The 20,000-nt window shown below is 45.9% G+C and overlaps 1 protein-coding gene across 2 annotated transcripts in view; it reads left to right on the top strand.

Annotated features, from left to right (window-relative positions):
* Positions 1-20,000, top strand: part of sema6a (sema domain, transmembrane domain (TM), and cytoplasmic domain, (semaphorin) 6A) — a 129,099-nt gene that overhangs the window by 67,655 nt on the left and 41,444 nt on the right. For both annotated transcript variants that reach the window (XM_084054064.1, XM_084054063.1), the window contains exons 5-10: positions 3,208-3,270; positions 4,189-4,290; positions 13,598-13,688; positions 15,261-15,380; positions 15,943-16,031; positions 19,409-19,626. In XM_084054064.1, the coding sequence (XP_083910190.1) occupies positions 3,208-3,270; positions 4,189-4,290; positions 13,598-13,688; positions 15,261-15,380; positions 15,943-16,031; positions 19,409-19,626 (683 nt within the window). The remainder of the gene's footprint in view (positions 1-3,207; positions 3,271-4,188; positions 4,291-13,597; positions 13,689-15,260; positions 15,381-15,942; positions 16,032-19,408; positions 19,627-20,000) is intronic.

Raw genomic sequence — 20,000 nt, 5'->3', positions numbered from 1 at the left:
CGCGATTTTCAAACGGCTATCATCTGTCACAAGGGTTTTCAGCCCAAGGACCCCCTAGCTGAGAGAAAGATTAAGCAGGGACCCCCTCTATATTGTATATTTTTGTGGGTTTAGGGGCGGGGCTGTAGGCAAGCGGTACATTGCTGGAGATAGACACACACACACACACACACACACACACACACACACACACACACACACACACACACACACACACACACACACACACACACACACACACACACACACACACACACAAACACACACCCTGACATGCGCTCAGACACGCGCTCAGTCATTTCATCAACGGCGTTAATGGTGATTGTAGATTAATAACCAGGCTACTATTATGACTCATACAGAACATTTAAATAGACAGAAGAGCTTCTCCAAAAATATCGGATTTCCTCAAAACGTCCCGCTGATGCGTTGTGAGCTTGTAGATCAGCTATTTTTGGGCAGCAAAGTGAAGGAGAAATTACAGCGCATGATGCGCACTGATCCGAAAGTTACATTTCAACATGTATCATTTTATTGAGTATTAATCAACTCATAATTAATACACAGAAGTAACATAGACACTTCAGAGATGAGTTATAGGTTAAAACTGAATCTCTCCAAATGCTTGGACACTAAATAAAGTAGTGCCAATCACCAGGGCCAGAAGAGCGCAGATATGGTCGATGGATCGGATGGAAATTGACGTTGCCTGGTGGCATGAAGGACTCCGCGGTCTCCGCCAGGACAGCGACTCTGGTCGCTCGTAACATAATATACCGACAGACAGACAGACAGACAGACAGACAGACAGACAGACAGACAGACAGACAGACAGACAGACAGACAGACTGTTTCTGTCTGTCTGCCTGGAGAATAAGTGTGCTTATATTATTAAGTTCTGCAGGCACTTAAGTTGCTCTATCATATAGGTTGCAAGGTAAACTCTGCAGCCGCACCGTGTCCCCAGAGCTGAGTCCAATAGTTAGATGCGTGTAATTGCGCGCATGTAAATACATGAAATAAAATAATAAAATAAATTCATGCCTGATACCACATGAAAATATAAAATGTACGGATCATATAAACATTAAAATTATAATAATTCAAGTAAAATTCATAAAGATCTGGGCGGATGAAATCTCAAAATGCTTCGTTTATTACGCACGTGTAAATAAAGAAAGAAAATAAGGAAAAATATATATAATAAATTATAATGAATTCATGCCTGGTAGCAAATGAAAATATAAACTTTACAGATCATATAAAAAATACAATTATAAAAATACAAGTTACATTCAGAAAGATATGGCCGAATCAAATCTCAACTACTCTGGATCAAATGCGCAAAATATACAATTATTACTATCCACCCCTTGGGCGGGGGGGCGTCCCGGGGGGGGGTCCCGGGGGGGGGGGGTCCCGGGGGGGGGGGTCACGCAGGTGGGGGGGACAGGTGGGGGGGGGGGGGCTGCGCCAGAAGAGCGCAGATAAGGTCGATGGATCGGATGGAAATTGACGTTGCCTGGTGCGTGAAGGACTCCGCGGCTCGGTCGGTTGTTCGGTCGGTCCGTCGGTTGTTCGGTCGGTCCGTCGGTTGTTCGGTCGGTTGCGTCGCGACGCTACTGACCGTCGGTTGTTCGGTCGGTTGCGTCGCGACGCTACTGACCGTCGGTTGTTCGGTCGGTTGCGTCGCGACGTTACCGACGCCGTCAGTAGCATTTCGACGATGGCATGGCAACGTCGAGGTCGGTATCGGATCTCGCTCCTCCTGGGAAAGGAGGAAGGAAAGCAGAAAAGTAGAAGGGAGGTGGAAAACGACTGAAAGCAAGACTGAAGGGATAGACAGACAGACAGACAGACAGACATATAGAGAGACAGACAGAGTGACAGAAGGGTGGATGCAGGATGAGAGGGAAGCATATTCTGCTGAATATTGTATTCTTTATTCCAGAAAGCACTTCACATTTGCATAGTGTTGATGATAATAAGCCACTCTCCATTCAGACACCCGGCACCGCTTGACCCCCAAAGGTAGAACGCATGCAAACAAGGCCCTTGTCCCTGTGTACAGCAACCAGGCGGCTCTCCGCCCGGCCACTTCAATGTCAAAGCCCAGCTAGTGGGGTCTTTAATGAGGGGGCTGCCTGCAGATAAAAGGCTGCTGGGAGACGCGCAGGCTGATTGATGACTGAAGGTCTTTAATCAGTGGCCAGTCTCCATACACGCTGTCCAACAGGCCCCTACCGCACACTGGCATGGACCGCACAGCTTAACACTGACCCTACCAGGCCATGCTGCCCATGGCGGGGAGCGTGTGTTTGTGTGTGTGTGTGTGTGTGTGTGTGTGACTGACAGATAAAGCTTTGCACTGATCTACTGGCCAAAGTAATCCAGAGAGAGATAGACAGAGATGTGTGTGTGTGTGTGTGTGTGTGTGTGTGTGTGTGTGTGTGTGTGTGTGTGTGTGTGTGTGTGTGTGTGTGTGTGTGTGTGTGTGTGTGTGTGTGTGTGTGTGTGTGTGTGTGTGTGTGTGTGTGTGTGTGTGTGTGTGTGTGTGTGTGTGTGTGCGTGCGCGCATTAGTATGCGCAAGTGTGTGCATGTGCATACACGTGTGCGTTGTTTGTTTTCCTGCTTGACTGACAGGTAACGATTAGAGCTGACCCACAGGCCAAAGTAGTGTGTGTGTGTGTGTGTGTGTGTGTGTGTGTGTGCGTCTTTTCAACCTATCAATTCAGAGATCTGGTCTCAGATCTGAGATTAGGATCTGTCCTCTCGTACTGTGTTCTGAGCTGGGGTCAGCGTTGTGTCTCCTCCCCCAGCTCCGGGAATGTGAAGTTGAAGTGTGAAACTGATCTGTGATCATCAGTGCTCGGTGTCACGTTCACCTGGGAGCAGGTGTCCCTCGCAGGGAATCGATTCCAGGGAACCCAAGATGATGATTATTGATTTGATGCATGGATTGCTTATTGAACCGCTGTCTCCCTCCCCCTCTATCTCTCTTTCTCGCTCTCTCTCGCTCTGTTTATCTGTCACTCTTGCTATTTCTCTCTCTCTTTCTGTCTCTCTCCTTCTCTTTCTCTGTCACTGTCGCTATTTCTCTCTCTCTCTCTCTCTCTCTCTCTCTCTCTCTCTCTCTCTCTCTCTCTCTCTCTCTCTCTCTCTCTCTCTCTCTCTCTCTGCCTTCGGGCCCCTGTTTCTCTATGCAGAAACTTACGTGGAAATCCAGACAGACAGACGTGGACACCTGCCGAATGAAGGGGAAGCATAAGGTAGACATCACACACACACACACAAGCGCGCGCTAGTGATGCAATGCCACTGCAAGTGGTATTGTTGTACGCTGATGACACCCTGACCTCCTTTCCAGAAGGATTTGGGTGTATGTCTCATTATGCATCATAAATCACATCCATACATACACACACACACACACACACACACACTCACTCTGCAGCATGCACAAACATACCCGCCTACTGCGCATGTGCATTTTTCCATATGCACTTGTGCGCAAGCACTCTGCCACAGATGCACGCACGCATGTAGACACACGCATACACGCGTGCGCACAGACCATTGTGCAGGTGCAATAACACACTACCTGCTGTTCATATTACATGTTTTATGGAGAACATCTGTTGCAATCCTCATATGGAATAGCAGTTTAATTCTATTTTCCATGGATTTATGTTCTCAGAATTCCAGTATCCCAGTGGTGTGTAGAAGTGCACTGAATTACGATTTCATTATTATTCTATATGGTTATTTGTGCAGTGCATTGTACAGTGCATTAAAATTATTATACAGATTTTCTTTGTGTGTACCATGAGGAAACGTCACGTGTCTCTTACTCCCTACACAGCAAACGCCTCAGTGTTGATTTATCCATGTGTAGATAAAGTCATTCAGAGCTGTTCAGGTGTGTAGAAATGGAACACTTCCATTTGTACACTCTCAGAGTTAATTTAACACTGAGGATTGTACAGCGTACTTGTCTCAGTACGTAGTACAATATGCAGCGTTTCGCATGAATTGCAAAAGTACTTGGAATTTTTTCCACTTCGGTTCCTATTCAGGTAGAAGCTCACGCACAGCATGTTATAATGAACCTCTATTCTTTTGTTTCTGTTCTTTTCCCCCCTTGCTTCTCTCTCTGCTTTCCGACCACCCTCCTCCCGCCCACAAAGGATGAATGTCACAACTTCATCAAAGTCCTCCTGCAGCAGAATGACGACACTCTGTTTGTGTGCGGAACGAATGCTTTCAACCCTTCATGCCGAACCTACAAGGTACAGTGGGTCCACGCACGCACACACACACGCACGCACGCACGCACGCACGCACGCACGCACACACGCACGCACACACACTCATTTATACTGACACATATACCTTTGTTCTGCTCTCTGCCCCCGCTCACATGACAAGAATGTCTTATACATACAGTACACATCATACACTGTACACATACCACCTGCAAACTCTTTCTCTCTCTCTCTCTCTCTCACACACACACACACACACACACACACACACACACACACACACACACACACACACACACACACACACACACACACACACACACACACACACACACACACACACACACACACACACACACACACACACTACAACATAGCAGCATGTATGAGGCAGTATATTTGACATGCAACCCTGCCAGTGTGGGGAGTAGAGAGGTGAGGATGGACATAGATGAATGACTTTCACAGCTCTGGAGGCCCTCCTCTGATGGCTCTATCTGCAGGTGTACCCTGCCACGCTTGATTTGGACAGGGGAAACATACCTGCCGACAGTCACGCACACACACACACACACACACACACACACACACACACACACACACACACACACACACACACACACACACACACACACACACACACACACACACACACAGACCCACGCACAGACACACGCATGCACATTCACGCACACGCGCACAACACATACGCACAGAAACACAAGCACACACGGGAGGCAATGTTGAAATCCGACTCCACGTTCCGCTTCAAACTAAGTGGAACTGGCCTCCCCCTTTGCCCACTGTGGCATGTGTGGAGGATTCCTTCAGGGAAAGCAAACACCGCCGTCTGAAGCACGGCCCGTCTCCATGACCTTGGGAGCGGGCAACAAACATGACAGACACGCCGACAGACAGACAGATGTAAAGGCAGCCGTACTGACAAATACACAAAGAGAACTTCATGACTTAAATGACTCACCAGACAGGGAGGGCAGGAGAGTCGGCAGTGAGGAACACAGTCACAAAGGCGGGCAGGCAGACAGGTCCCTCCGATTCAAATTAGACAAGACAAGACGGAAAGATACAGAAATTGACACTCCGTTACAGGCAGACAGGCAGGCAGACAGACAGACAGGCAGACAGGCAGGCAGGCGATTTCCAACCAGCCAATCAACTTGCCAGATGCCAAGAAACACAGCTCTCCAGTAGACAGACTCAGACACACATGGATTGGTTCGTCCAGGTTGCTGTCATGTTGCTTTGGCATGTTAGCATGTGCCATGGTTGGACAGAAGAGCAAGTAGAGATGTTATCTAGATGAACCTTTGGGTGGGCGGGGTGAGGGGGGGGGGGGGTGTCTCCTGTTTTTGGATCACTAGGTCTGTTTGCCAGAGATACAAGACATGTCCGCTTGGCTGAGTCGCTGGTACAGCAGACTAAGCACACACAAGAGAAGAAATGTGTTCCAACTCACGGAACCCTCTTCTTCTCCTCTGCCCGCAGAGAGAGAGGAATGTGTGCCCCTGCATTCATCAGGGCCTGTTAGCCTTTCTGTGTCTTCCATCCAGCTACAGGGGAGTTGGTCCTGGATGTTTTTTTTATGTTGTTGTTAACCTCAGTGCCATCCGTGGTTCACTGCAAGCTGGCCCCTCTGACATGGTTTTACACTATTTGGAGGATGATAATGAGAGGTGCAGTTGTGGCAAACGTGGCACGGAAAGGTGAAATGCGCACGCACGCACACACACATACATACACAATCATGTATGCATACGGTCTCCATACATACAACTCCAGTACATACAACTGCATAATTAATAAAGATGCATACTCACAGTATAAATGTATGAACACCCTTATTCTCACATAAACTCACATACAGTCACGCACGCACGCACGCACGCACGCACGCACGCACGCACGCACGCACGCACGCACGCACGCACGCACGCACGCACGCACGCACGCACGCACGCACGCACGCACGCACGCACGCACGCACACACACACACACACACACACACACACACACACACACACACACACACACACACACACACACACACACACACACACACACACACACACACACACACACACTAGCTGTGCCGCTGGCAGTCTGGCAGACTCTCTAGGCAGATACTGTACCAGGCCTTTGATGGCCAGCTGGGCTCATCCCATGGCCTGGTGCAAAAGGTGTGTGTGTGTGTGTGTGTGTCTGTGTGTGTTGCCTCCACCTTGGCCACAGTCTGCCCCTCCATCTCCCCAGTGTGACAGCGCTGAAAAGAGCTTCTGTTTCGGGGCCAACCTCATCCCACATTAATCAACAACGCTGTGAGGGAGAGGAGAGGGGGGAGGAGGCGAGACAAAGGAGGGGGGCTAAACAAACTGCTTCTCTTTAATCTCTCTGATTTCTTCTTTCCTTGCCTTCATACCTGTCTTTATGCCTCCGTCTTTACACTATATCTTTTTCTATTGCTTGTCCTGCTCCTAGTCCTCTGCCTCCATCCTACTCTACTTTGCTCCTCCCTTCCCAGCAGTCTGTCAGTCCCATAGGCCTGACCCTGTGTCAGTGGCGCCCACACGTCTATGCACACACACACACACACACACACACACACACACACACACACACACACACACACACACACACACACAGGGGGGGGGGGCAGATACCTTGGCAAGCAGAGCGCACCACCCCCTCCCTCCTCTCCCTCTCCCCTCTGTCCATCCCTTTGTCGCTCCCTAACCTTCCTCCCTCCCTTCCTCCTTTCCTGCCAACTTTCATTCTCTCTGTCCCTCGTTGCTCCATCTTTTCGCCTCCTCCATCTCTCCCTCCACACTCTCTCTCTCTCTCTCTCTCTCTCTCTCTCTCTCTCCCTGTGTGACTCTCCCTCGCTGCGTTGTAATAAAAAAACACCCCTATCCAGCTGGGCTGATATATGACCGGAGTCAGTTACATCACCTGTTGCCAGGCGGAGCAGGGGGATCAGCGGGGAGTGGCGGTGTGTGTGTGTGTGTGTGTGTGTGTGTGTGGGGGGGGGGTTCTGAGAGTAATAGGGTTCCCAGGTGACATAACTCAGACCTGTGAGCTGGATAGTGGTGGAGTCAGTCAACTTTACAGAGAACAGCTCTGGGTTTTCTTTTCCCTGGCAGTAGGAATGCATCAACAAGGGGATTTAGTGTACAACACAGCAACATCCCTGCCCAGGAAACATACAATCACTGAAAGAGGCAAAAATACGTACCACACTATATCGTACCGCACTGTATGATCATCATAATAATTGACATGTAGGAAAATAGAATACCTTGTTATGGCTCTGCTATGTACACTCCAATTTGCTCCTACGGTGCTTTTAATTGCCTCTACATCAATAAGGGAATTTGGCAAATTGCACTTGGTAGAATTTTGTCTTGTTTGTTATCCAGGTTAAATAGACTGCATGAACCCTAGTGTCCCTTTTCTGGGTATGTCATAATAGGCGGGACATATAGCAAAAATAGCCAATCTACAACCTCACAATGCGTTGTGTAGTGATGTGTTGTGTAGCTTGTAGATGGGCTTTTTTCTACAAAGAGATTTGGTGTAGAGGGTTAAAAGGATGGCCAAGGATAGAGCCCTGAGGGGCCCCGGTCACCGAAGTATATAGGCTTGAAGTGGTTAAAGGACTCTGAAGCTCAGATTAGTTTCCTCTGTATATAGGTTAAAAATACATATTTCCCTCAGAAGTTGCATAGGCATTAGTTTCTGGCTCCATTGTAAGGTGGGGCAGTGAAACCAAGGTCTCAGCCTCTCAGGGCACAGAAACAGGTTGCAGAGAAATGGGCCATGATTATTACTCTCCCAGGGAGGAGCTGCTGGTGTGTCCCAATTTGGTTTTACACCAGTCCTCATGGTCCAAGGGAGCACTTGTGCACTTGCCCTTTATGGATATGGATGGTGATCCTTTGCTGAAATATGGTTTTAATTCAAAGAAACCTTCTGGAAACTTAATACAGCTACAAATCACCCCAAACTGAAGATATATTGGACGTGGTGTTCTAGGAAAAAAAAGGATAACGTTGAATGAAATACAGCATGAATGCTGTTATCCCTCCCCTACTGTTCCAGCTGAGCCTGCTCTGCCTCAAAGACTGAACAAGATCGGATGTCTTAAATAATGCTATTTATCTTATTTTGCAGTTCTTGTCTGGTTGTTATCCCTTCTGGTACCAGACCCATAAGACGCAGCTTGGAACATGCATAAATATAGTGATTTTTTATATAGTTTAATTATAGAATAGAATCTTATCACTAAGAGGCTTTTGGGAAGGCTGTTATTGAATGGCTTTTTATGGTGTGTCTCTAGCCATCTATGAGAGTATCTGTGTGTGTGTCTGTCTGTCTGTCTGTCTGTCTGGAGCTAATCTTGCAAACCGTTGGGCCGATCAGCACTAAACTTTGTATGCACGCTGCCAGTGGGCCACAGAGGTACCGCCACTGATTGTTTTTCACGTTTTATATATATTTTTAAATGATTAACTTTATTTTATAAATTAATTAAATAAGACTGTGCTCGCACTAAGACCTTGACTAAATATAGAGTCATACGTCATGGATACTGATATGACTGATATGACAGGCTGGCCACATTAAGTCCGAGATCCACATTGGAGCCATGGCGTTTCTGTCTGGATCCCCAGATCCACATCACTTTCTAGTTTGAGATTAGTGACCTACAGTATATCCTCCTATATTAAAATTGGCTAATGGGAGGGCGGGCGGACCACGGCCCATATATAGGCATGTCACTATGACTCAGACATAACCATAAACAAACCTGATAAGCCCATACAGTATATAGGCATACTGTATATGGAGATCCGGTTGTCCAAAGCCACAGATCCGACCGCTATGCCCATGTATGCTGATGTGCATATATGGATCCGATCTACTTCAAACTCTGCGTGCACATCGGCAAGGACTCGAGGGAGTGAGGTGCCCGCCGGTGAGACGTTCGGATATGCAGCTGTCCAGAACTGCCGATCCGACCGATATGTCCATATACACGCATATATGGATATCTAGTTGTCCATAACTGCAGATGCAATCAATATGCCCATACCTGTATATGGGCATCCCATAAAAGGGACAAGGACTGAGAGATCTCCATATGGGCATAAAAGGGACACATGTACACAGACTACAGATACAGAGATCTCCATATATGGGCACAAAAGGGACACAGACAGAGGGGTACAACGGGTACTCTGACAAAGCCCCCGACAATATGACTCAGGCATATCGGTGGGATCGGCAATGCAACTTAGATGTGAGGGCCGCGTAGCAGCCCGAACCTGTATTGTAAACAAAATACCTCAACAAAGAAAAATGTCTGATATTGGCCCGGCCTGGTCCAGGCACCTAGGCTCAATGTAGCCTGACGTCGCCGGTTCGAGTCCCGATCCCGACAGTCTTTGCTGCGTGTCACTCCCCATCTCTCTTTCTCCCCATTTCCTGTCAACCTACTGTACTATCAATAAAGGCATAAAAAGCCCAAAAATAAATCTAAAAAAAAGAAGAAAAAAGAATATATTTCAAGGAGAACAGATGATGTTGAAATGAGATGTTCGTTCCAGTTTAACATTTAAATCTTTGTTCTCTCTGAGATTTAAAAACAAATCCCATAGCTGTGTTAAATATGGCCCATACAAGAGACGTGTTCAAAACTACAAAGAGAACATGACCGTGGCCCTCACCCTGTGTACTAAAAGCGGATGCTGAGCCAATTAGAACATTCCTGATGGCCATGTTTGGGATGGCTTTATTTTGTGTTTGTCTAATTAATTAGCATATAGCTGATGTAAAACACCAAGAGCTGTTGTGGTAATTAATGTATCTAGATACACTCTACCCCAAGCCAAGGTTACTGTACATTTGTCTGCTTAGCAGGGTCCCTACAGGGCCGTCTGTTCTGTTGTCAAGGCAGCGCTGTGGAGTTGTGAAAACACTACCACTGCCTTCCCATTACGTTGAATCCTTTATGCTCCTTCGCCGCTGTATGTCTCAGCCAGTGGAGTTGATAGCGTAATAGAGTTTCCCAGGTAACATAAATAAGTCCAGATAGCCGTTCAAACGTCCAACTTTTTAAATGATTAAACAGATTTATCAATTACTGTTTCCCCACTTTATGAAAACATTATGGGACAAGGCTACGTGCCGTTGACACGCAGGCGTGTGTGTGTGTGTGTGTGTGTGTGTGTGTGTGTGTGTGTGTGTGTGTGTGTGTGTGTGTGTGTGTGTGTGTGTGTGTGTGTGTGTGTGTGTGTGTGTGTGTGTGTGTGTGTGTGTGTGTGTGTGTGTGTGTGTGTGTGTGTGAGATGTGCGTGCGTGCGTGCGTGGCTGTCGTCTCTCCCTGCATACCAGAGTTTGGGCTCGTATATCTGTGTCCAGCCTGAGAGCCTCTTCCTCCCATTCAAACAGCAGGGATAGCTCACTGACAGACAGCCAAACCCAATGGACAGAGGTCATTGCCACGGTGAAATGGGCGGTGCATGGAGGGCAGTGTCTGGGGGGGTGTATTGTATGTGCACATGACAGTAGGTGAGCTGTGTGTCCGTGTGAGTGTTTTTATTGTGCACATGTACAGTATCTGTGTCAGTGGGAGAGAGAGGGAGAGAGAAAGAGTGTGTGTGGCTGAGTGGCCAGTCAGTAGACCTGCTTCTCTATTAGCACATAACTAACACCTGACCCCTAGCCACACTCGCACTTCATCATTAATTCAACAGAAACTATAATTACAGTTCCCCCATTCTAAACGAATGAAAAGTATGTGTCAGTCCGCGACCATACAATTATTCTCCAATCATTTTCCAAAGACCTGTGTGTGTGTGTGTGTGTGTGTGTGTGTGTGTGTGTGTGTGTGTGTGTGTGTGTGTGTGTGTGTGTGTGTGTGTGAGTGAGATTGGGGTGGGGGGGGGACGCGCGTTAGCAAACATGCTAGTTTCTGTCTGTTAAAAAGGTCAAATGTAATTTTCACTGCCAAATCAGCCCAACAATTCCTCTGCCAGGCTGTCTTATGCCAGAGAGAGAGAGAGAGAGAGACAGAGAGAGAGATGGAAAGAGAGAGAGAGAGTGTGTGTGACCTTTTTAGTGGGCAGATGATAGCTGTTTCCGCCGAGACAGGAATAGAAAACAAAATGACCTGTTTAGAGACCAGAAAAGGGCGGCGTAAGCACTTCGCCTTCTTGGCAAGCTGCACTCGTCTTTGTTGTGAGAGAGAGAGAGAGAGGGAGAGAGAGAAAGAGAGAGAGAGAGAGAGAGAGAGAGAAGAAAAATGACTGTACTGTGAACTCCATAGGAATACAGTGCGTTGTGTAGTTTATCTTGACCTCGGTCTCTGGCCAGTGTCGAGTGTAGGCCAGCTTTTGTGTGTGTGTGTGTGTGTGTGTGCGCGTGTTCCTGGTTTTCAGCCAGTGTGAGAGAGTGTCCTCTAGCCTGCAGCCTGCTGAGGATGACATGGCAACCCATGGTGGGATGAGTGTGACCTTTCACCCCGATCTGATTCTCTGCCGTGCCTACCAATTTCTGTAGTAATGTGCAGGAAACATTGTCAGAATCCCATCTCCATATCAGCATTTCTCAAATAATCACAGAATGTGTTCTAATAAGCCAGAGTCCCAGAGACAAACCAGTCATACTCAATTTAGATACAGTACTGTTCATAAAGCTGCACTCCATAAATGTTTTCTCTCCCGACAGAGAGAGGTAATAGTAAATGACACCCAGGGCTCGAACCCTGGTCTCCCGCGTGGGAAACCAAACATCTATCGCTTATCTACAAGGGAATCCTCCTTTGGCCAGGGGAGATATTGCACTTATGATATGAGCCAGGGAGACCACATCCAACCACTGCCCATGTGCTAGTTTTATTGTGTTAACATACTCTAAAATAAAAATATATCATCAATATAAGTTATGGACTGCAGCTTTAAAAGCCCAATACTGCTGCCCGGCATCCTTCTTTTCTTGGAAGATCTGCGTAGGAAATTGCTTTTATTACACAAAATTGCTGCTTCAAGATATAAATTGCATTAAGGATTATTATGGGCTGTTTAAAAAGAAAGAAATTCCTGCCCGGTGAAAATGTCTCACCTTCCCTCCCCGGTGGATTGTGCTGTCCCTGCTGACGAATCACCCAGTGTCCTCAGTCCATTTATATCCTCTTCACAGTAAAAGAGAATGCTAATTTCAGAAAGCACAACAGTGGGAAAGCACTATGGCAAAGGATCTGTCTTGAGGCTATGTGGACCCGCCCTGCTCTTTAACACCACTATACTGTAGCTGAAAGGGAAAGGAAAGAGAGCTGGACGCCTGCAATTACACACCATTAGTGTGAAACATGTTTCTATGGAAAAAGTCTATTTTTCCTCTCTCACTTTCCCATAGGCTGGGCAGCTTGTACTGCTCTCAGTGGGGGTGCCAGAGAGAGGCACCCACAGGATGCCTGGTTAGATCAGGATTGGTTGGAAAGATAGAAACGCATATGGGGTTAGGTGCTATCGTTCTTTTTTTCTGTGTATTTGTCTCTGATTCTGATGCCTTTTTTCCATCTGCTCCAACAATATAGTGCCTCGTAGGAAGGCACTCAACCTCACCTCCTATGGTGTTATCAGCTAATAATTTGTACTGTCAGTGTTATATACCACAGCAGTGGTTCTCAAACTTTTCCGTGCCAAGGACCCCCAAATTGATACATATCAGTCCACGGACCCTCAATTGAAAAGATATGCCAGGGACCCCCAAAAGAGATTTTATTTAAGGCTATAGCAGTGATTCATTCCGATCCATTTTTATTTCAAGGAACACAATTTGATATGCATTAAGCTACGGACCCCCATTTGAATGGCATTTGTATCTCTGGGACCCCAATATACACTGTAAAAATCTATGTTAATCTAACTCTGAGAGTGTACAAATGGAACCAAATGGACCCTAACGGGTCCATTTGGTTCCATTTGTACACTCTCGGAGTTACAGACCCATAAGGGTCCATTTGGTTCCTGACTATCATGACTGGGGACCCCCTGGAACCCCCACAAGGACCCCTGGGGGTCCCCGGACCCCACTTTGAGAACCACTGTACTACAGTATGTCACGGTCCGTTGTTATTTGACTTCATCTTACCCACCAAAGTTGAACTGGGTTCGTTCCGCAGAGCGACAGGACTCATGCCACTTACCAACCAGCCTCCATACCATTCAATTCAATTCTTAGTTGTAACATGCTTCCAATATATTTCTATATAACATAACACTATTTTTTTTGCCTCATTTGTGACCCTAGTTGGACAACCTGGAAGCTCTGGGAGAGGAGATCAGTGGGATGGCACGCTGCCCATATGACGCCAAGCACGCCAATGTCGCACTCTTTGCTGGTAAGAAAACACTTAACTTAAGCATTTATTCTGTGTACTGTGCCTCGTCACATTTGTTGATGTCGACACAAATGTATGTTCATTTTCATTTGTTTATTAGTTCTGACAGTGAAATGCCAAAGAACGTGTCGATGGCCCATTCGTAGTGACATTTTTGTCAAACTTAGCTCCTTTAGAAGAGTTACACCACACAAGACAATAGATATTGTGTTCGTGATTCTGCTGGATCACTGAGCCACCATGAGGAAGAAACGTTAATCCAGATTTCCTCCTTTCGGCTCAGGCTGTTCTTAAACACTACTGGGACGTGTTTTGAACTCGATGGGAAAGTTGAGTGTATTTGAACATGGGGATTAGTTGCGGTTGCATTTAATATGGTTCTTAATAATAATAATATTCTGATGGCAGCTCTCCGATATGTTATAAAAAAGAAAAAAAGACAATCTCTTTTACACACACTCCAGTAATAGACAGAACTGGGGGAGCACATTTGCTCTACATTAGGAATCCACTGCTTGTTATAGCTCTCCTGGAAATGCACCAAGACTAGCTTATATTGTGGTATCTCTCTCTCTCTTCCTCTTGCTCTCTGTCTCTCTCTCTTCCCCTTTCTCTTGAAGAGTGCAAGATTCAAAATAAATCTCAGAAACCAGAATGAGTCAGCTTTCCGGTGGGGGGGGGGGGGTGGGTGGGGGCGGTGGGTCGACGTTTCTTCAGATGCGATCGGTCCAAACGCCTGCTAAATACATTCAGCTCTAAAGTTCATACTTGAACCGTGAACCAGTTTATGGACATTTGCGCTCTCCCTCTGTGTGTTTATAGCCAAGGAGGAGAGTGAAATTCCTACAGGGTTGACCAGTTAATTTGTAGCAGAGCTGCTTGGATGAAGTTGGAAGCACTGAGTAATCAAGAGGGTTCCTCTCGCTGCTATCCTTTCAATTATGTAGTTTGAGTTTCCACTGTGGTCATAGCCAAGGCAGGCTGAGGTCATACCAGTGGTGTATAGTGTTCATTTCTCGTGTGTGTGTGTGTGTGTGTGTGTGTGTGTGTGTGTGTGTGTGTGTGTGTGTGTGTGTGTGTGTGTGTGTGTGTGTGTGTGTGTGTGTGTGTGTGTGTGTGTGTGTGTGTGTGTGTGTGTGTGTGTGTGTGTGTGTGGAACTATGGCACTGCTTGCGTGCATATACACGTATGAGTGCACTGCTCTGTTGTAGGTTTGAACTGTGTGTGCAAGCGATCATAATTGTGTGTGCATGTCCACATGCACGTTATGTGCAGACTGTTTGTTTTGTGTCAGAGAGCCCAGCCTGTTTGCATGTGTCACCCATCTCAACCAGGTCTGAGAGTTCTGAAACATGTTTATCTACCCAGTCACTGGGAAATTTAACCTTTGAGTGCCTTTGTGTGTTTCCTCTCCTGGCAAATGTGCTCGACTAAACTCAACACTCTCTCCGCTACTCCTCTCTCCATCTTTTTCTTTCGCCGTTACCTTCCCTGCTGCACCCCCCACCCACTACCTCTCCATCTCTACACCTTATCCCTCCCTCCATCTCTCTCTTTTTTACCTCTCTCCAGATGGCAGGCTGTACTCGGCCACGGTAACAGACTTCCTTGCAATCGATGCGGTCATCTATCGTAGCCTAGGAGACAGCCCGACACTGCGTACTGTCAAGCACGACTCTAAATGGCTGAAAGGTGAGCGCAAAGGGCTAACAAACAGAGTCGTCACACTTACCGAACACAAGGCTGAGTGACGAGTTCGTAAACAAACTGTGGATTGGATGTGCATGCGCGTGTTTGTGACTTTGTGATTTATGTGTGTGTGTACGTGTAGAAATATACAGGTAGCCTATGTGCTATGCATACATGGATACCCGTGTGTGTCTCTGTGTATATGTATGAAATGCAGGAGCAGTTATGCTAATGCTACACGCTCTATTTGATGCAGTCATTTTGCCAACCTATCTCGGCACTGTTGATGCAGCCAGGAAATTGCTATGCCCGTGGGAGCAACAACCACAAGTCCAACCTGTCAGTTCTCAATAGAGAGATCCCCACACACACACACACACTAAATTCCTTACATGCAAATCGCCTCGCTGATACGGTAGGATGATGGATCGAGGCACTCCAGACTCACTGTTGGGGCCTTTCCTCATATTGTGACAGATATTCACAGCTATTTGGTCTGAAATACGGTGTCAGTTCTGCTTTGTCATGGCAAAATGTCACTTTGTCTTTTTTCTCGTCTTTCCAGAGCCCTACTTTGTCCAGGCTGTTGATTATGGGGACTTCATCTACTTCTTCTTTCGGGAAATTGCGATGGAATACAACACAATGGGAAAGGTGAGGCAGAGCCCCCGTTTCTTCCTCTATTGTTTGAACTCTAATCAGCGATGACTTCCTAGTTACCGGGAGAGGCGGGAAGTGCCTCAGGAAGCAAATAGGAAATGGGCGTATCAAATAACTTGCACGAGGGCTTTCAGGGCTAGCAAAGTGGCCAAATGTTTTTCACCAATTGCTAAACACCGGACAGGACGTGGGACCGAAAATAGTTTCAAAAAGAAGTATGTGCATAAACATGTGGATGTCTGGAAATCTATTTGGAAGTCTAAATATACCCTGGTTGAATTGCACGTCGCATCCGTCCGTTCGTGCTACTGTTTGTCCTCTGTGTCTGAGTGTTTTCCCAGCAAAGGGTTTCCATTTAACTTTCTTTGTGAAAACGAGACGGGGGGAGGACCAGTAGAGCGTTGAAACGAAGAATGAGAAACAGCCATCACCCTGATTGAACAGCAGAGGGATAGTAACATATTCTTTCTATTAATCTTCTCATTTCAGTTTTAGACCTCTGCCTGGAGAAAGTTTAACCCATTAAGACCGGGAAGGGAACGCATCTGTGTCATTTTAAGATTTCTTTGGGCTATTTTTGAGAAAATCTTGAAAATGTGTGCAAATCTTTGAATATATATATATTTTTAAAGCGAACATTTTTTACTCAAATCTTTGCTTCTGGGGGGTCCCTGGAACAACATATTTTGAGATGGGGGTCCGCGGGCCAAATATATATAATTTTGGGGGTCCTTGACATGAAAAGGTTTGAGAATCACTGATTATAGCAACCAATTTTTTTTTTTTAAACTGTTAGGATTTAGAACATTTGTAGAATCCCCCAGAAACAAAGATTTGAGTAAAAAATGTAAACAATATATATAGTCAAAGATTTGCACACATGTTCACGATTTTTCAAAAATAGCAGATCTACAAGCTCAAAATGACACAGATTCTTTCCCGGTCTGAATGGGTTAATTGGATACCAGCTAGGAAGAAAATAGCATTATGGAAATGGAATCTTTCACTATGTAGTTTCATGATAGAATGAAAGGCAGAACGGGGGTGGGGGGTTGGCGTAGGTAGAACTCAGGTGTAACACGAAGCTCAGAAATAATGGAATTTCAGTCCAAACTGACAGGATGGAGTCATACAGAACATGAATACAGATCAGGGAATTCTGAAATCCACCAAGCACTTTGAAAGGAATGTCGGTATAATTATGCCTGCGGCTTGAGCCATATGCTTCAGAGAGTAATTTACGGTTTGACAAATGATATCTCTCCATTTTAATTGATTAAGCGAGCTTTCCTTGGCAATGTAAACAGCCATCAGTGTTCTGTAACACAATCAATAAAGCCACTACCAAAAGCCATTCCACAGTTTACTTCGTTTATACGCATTTGGCCTACTTATTTTACCAGTCCATTATCTCCAGCATACAAGAGGACGGGGGATTAAACAGAAGCATGATTTTGAATTTAGATCAATCAAATTATCAAGCCTCAAGTAGATATTCGTTCCAGTTATATGAGTTATATCCTTGTGTGTGTGTGTGTGTGTGTGTGTGTGTGTGTGCGCGTGTGCACGTGCGTGTGCGTGTGTGTACACAGTGGCCACATGTAGCTATTTTAAAGGTAGACAGTAAGACATAGGGAAGACAGTGCTCGGGTGTGTTCAGTAAGTTGAATTGTGAAATGCAAAGCTGACATAATTATGCATCCAGCTGACAGGCAGTCTCACCTGTCCTGCATAGTGCATGTTCTATAATCTCAGCGCTGCATTATCTGTCAGTGAACAGTCCCCCGTGTGCGTGTGTGTGTGTGTGTGTGTGTGTGTGTGTGTGTGTGTGTGTGTGTGTGTGTGTGTGTGTGTGTGTGTCTGTGTCTGTGTCTGTGTATCATTGGTGTGTGCTTTAGATGGGTGGGTACTGTATGTAGGTGCACTGTGTGTGGGCGTGTGTGTGTGTGTGTGTGTGTGTGTGTGTGTGTGTGTGTGTGTGTGTGTGTGTGTGTGTGTGTTGGTGGGTGGGTGGGTGTGTGCAAGTGTGCGATGGGATCTGATCTAAGTGCATGTTCACTCACATTCAGTGTTTACTCTACGTAGTAATTTTAGGTTGGGGGTTAGATTTATTGCTGTAAGTACAGTGTGACAACGACTAATTACAATACTGACTACACCATCGTATTGCAGAGTAGCAATTACAGCACCGGCCTCTATTGAAGTCATATATTTTGAATTTTCTCTTGCCAGGTGCAGAGTCTTTAACGCTGTATTAAACACACCGATTTCCTCTGCTATATCTTTAATTCACTATTTGATGGAACCTCATGCTAGCCCTTACAAGCTATCTGCCACAGATTTCATCGGTTGGAAATAATACAGTAGTAAAATACAGTAGCCATAAAATACACCATTGTGCTTTCCTTTGTGGTAATTGGGCCCTAAAGTTTACAATCCACGTAAGGAAACATTGACTTCATAATACGTAGAAGCACGTGTGTTATTTATATGAGGGCCACAAAATACAAGTCGTTTCCTCTCAGTTATGTTTCACTTGCTTCAATTAAGTTACTTCAACAGTAAGCCATCTGTCTCAAAACAGCCTTGTCTTATGTATAATTAATAATCAGGTTGTTTGAATATTAATCATTTTATGGCTTGCATTTACCGTAAGTGGATTTAAATAATTGCTTAGTAGGGGAAATGCAGGTACATGCAATGGAGAGACATAGATGAGGAGGTTTGACACTACTGTGGTATGTGAGAGCCCCATATATTTTGTACCGCTTTAATGTTTATGTTTATTCAGCTTTCAGCATGATCACAGGTTTAAAAGGACAGATGCCATTAAAACACTGAATTATTCTACTGATTACAATATGAAGTGCCAAATGAACAATTGCCTATCTCTAAAATCCACTATCATTTAAGAGTCTGCACATGTATGGGATTGGTGATTTCTTGTATCTCTCATGTCGGCATTTTGAAATGTCCAGTGTGTTTGTTTTCCTTGATTGGCGACCAGAGTTCTCCTTCCTGAGGCGGGGTAGCCAGTTTTTGAAGTTGGACTTAAACAGCTTCTTGGCAAAGTCGAGCCACAGTTGAGTGCGCCCCTCTGCTAGGGTGAACAATGTGAGGGTACGGAGAGCCTCTGTGTATCCCTAGTACCTCCGGCCAAGTATGATTTTTCAAGCCCGTTTCTGAACTCTTTCCAGTCTTTTGGTCTGGCTGACAGTCAAGGAACTGTGCCAGACTGGGACTGCATACTCCAGCACCGGGCGTACCATAGCCTGTGTAGATCGAACCCAATTCAGGGTCGTACAACAAAATATAAATTAGGCTTAGGCTTGAAGTGACTTAGGCTTGAAGTGACTCTCTCCTCTCCTCAGGTGATGTTTCCGCGGGTGGCCAGGGTTTGCAAGAATGACCGCGGTGGCTCGCAGCGCGTCCTGGAGAAACAATGGACCTCCTTCCTCAAAACCCGACTAAACTGCTCCATCCCCGGGGACTCACACTTCTACTTCAACATCCTGCAGGCTGTGACGAACGTCATTCATATCAACGGACGCGACGTAGTCATGGCGACCTTCTCCACACCCTATAACAGGTGCAGTACGCTGATGACACTATGCATGGGCAAATGAGTGACTGAATGAAAGCAGTGTCCAATGACTCATAGAGATCTCAATGATTAGAGATGAGGCGTGGGAGATGGATTCATTAATTAACAAATCGTTAAGTAATTTCACAAGGTAATTTTACCCATTTAAACACTTAGATCATTTAAGTGAATAAATTATTTCAAATAGGTAGAATCAACAGATTGCGTTCTCATTTTGTGAATGGCAACCATCATCGCAGTTTGAAACACATGTGAACTGTAATTACTTCATTACAACAGATTGACCTTTTTCATAGCGGCAGTGCCCTCCGGATCCCTTAGGGACACTTAATTTCTGTGGCCACTGGGGCGACACTCAT

The sequence above is a fragment of the Gymnoscopelus microlampas genome, assembly GCF_963454915.1.
Source record: "Gymnoscopelus microlampas genome assembly, chromosome: 4".
Classification (NCBI taxonomy): Eukaryota; Metazoa; Chordata; class Actinopteri; order Myctophiformes; family Myctophidae; genus Gymnoscopelus; species Gymnoscopelus microlampas.
Note: the sequence above shows the minus strand (reverse complement) of the source record. Positions and strands in the feature narration are given on the sequence as shown.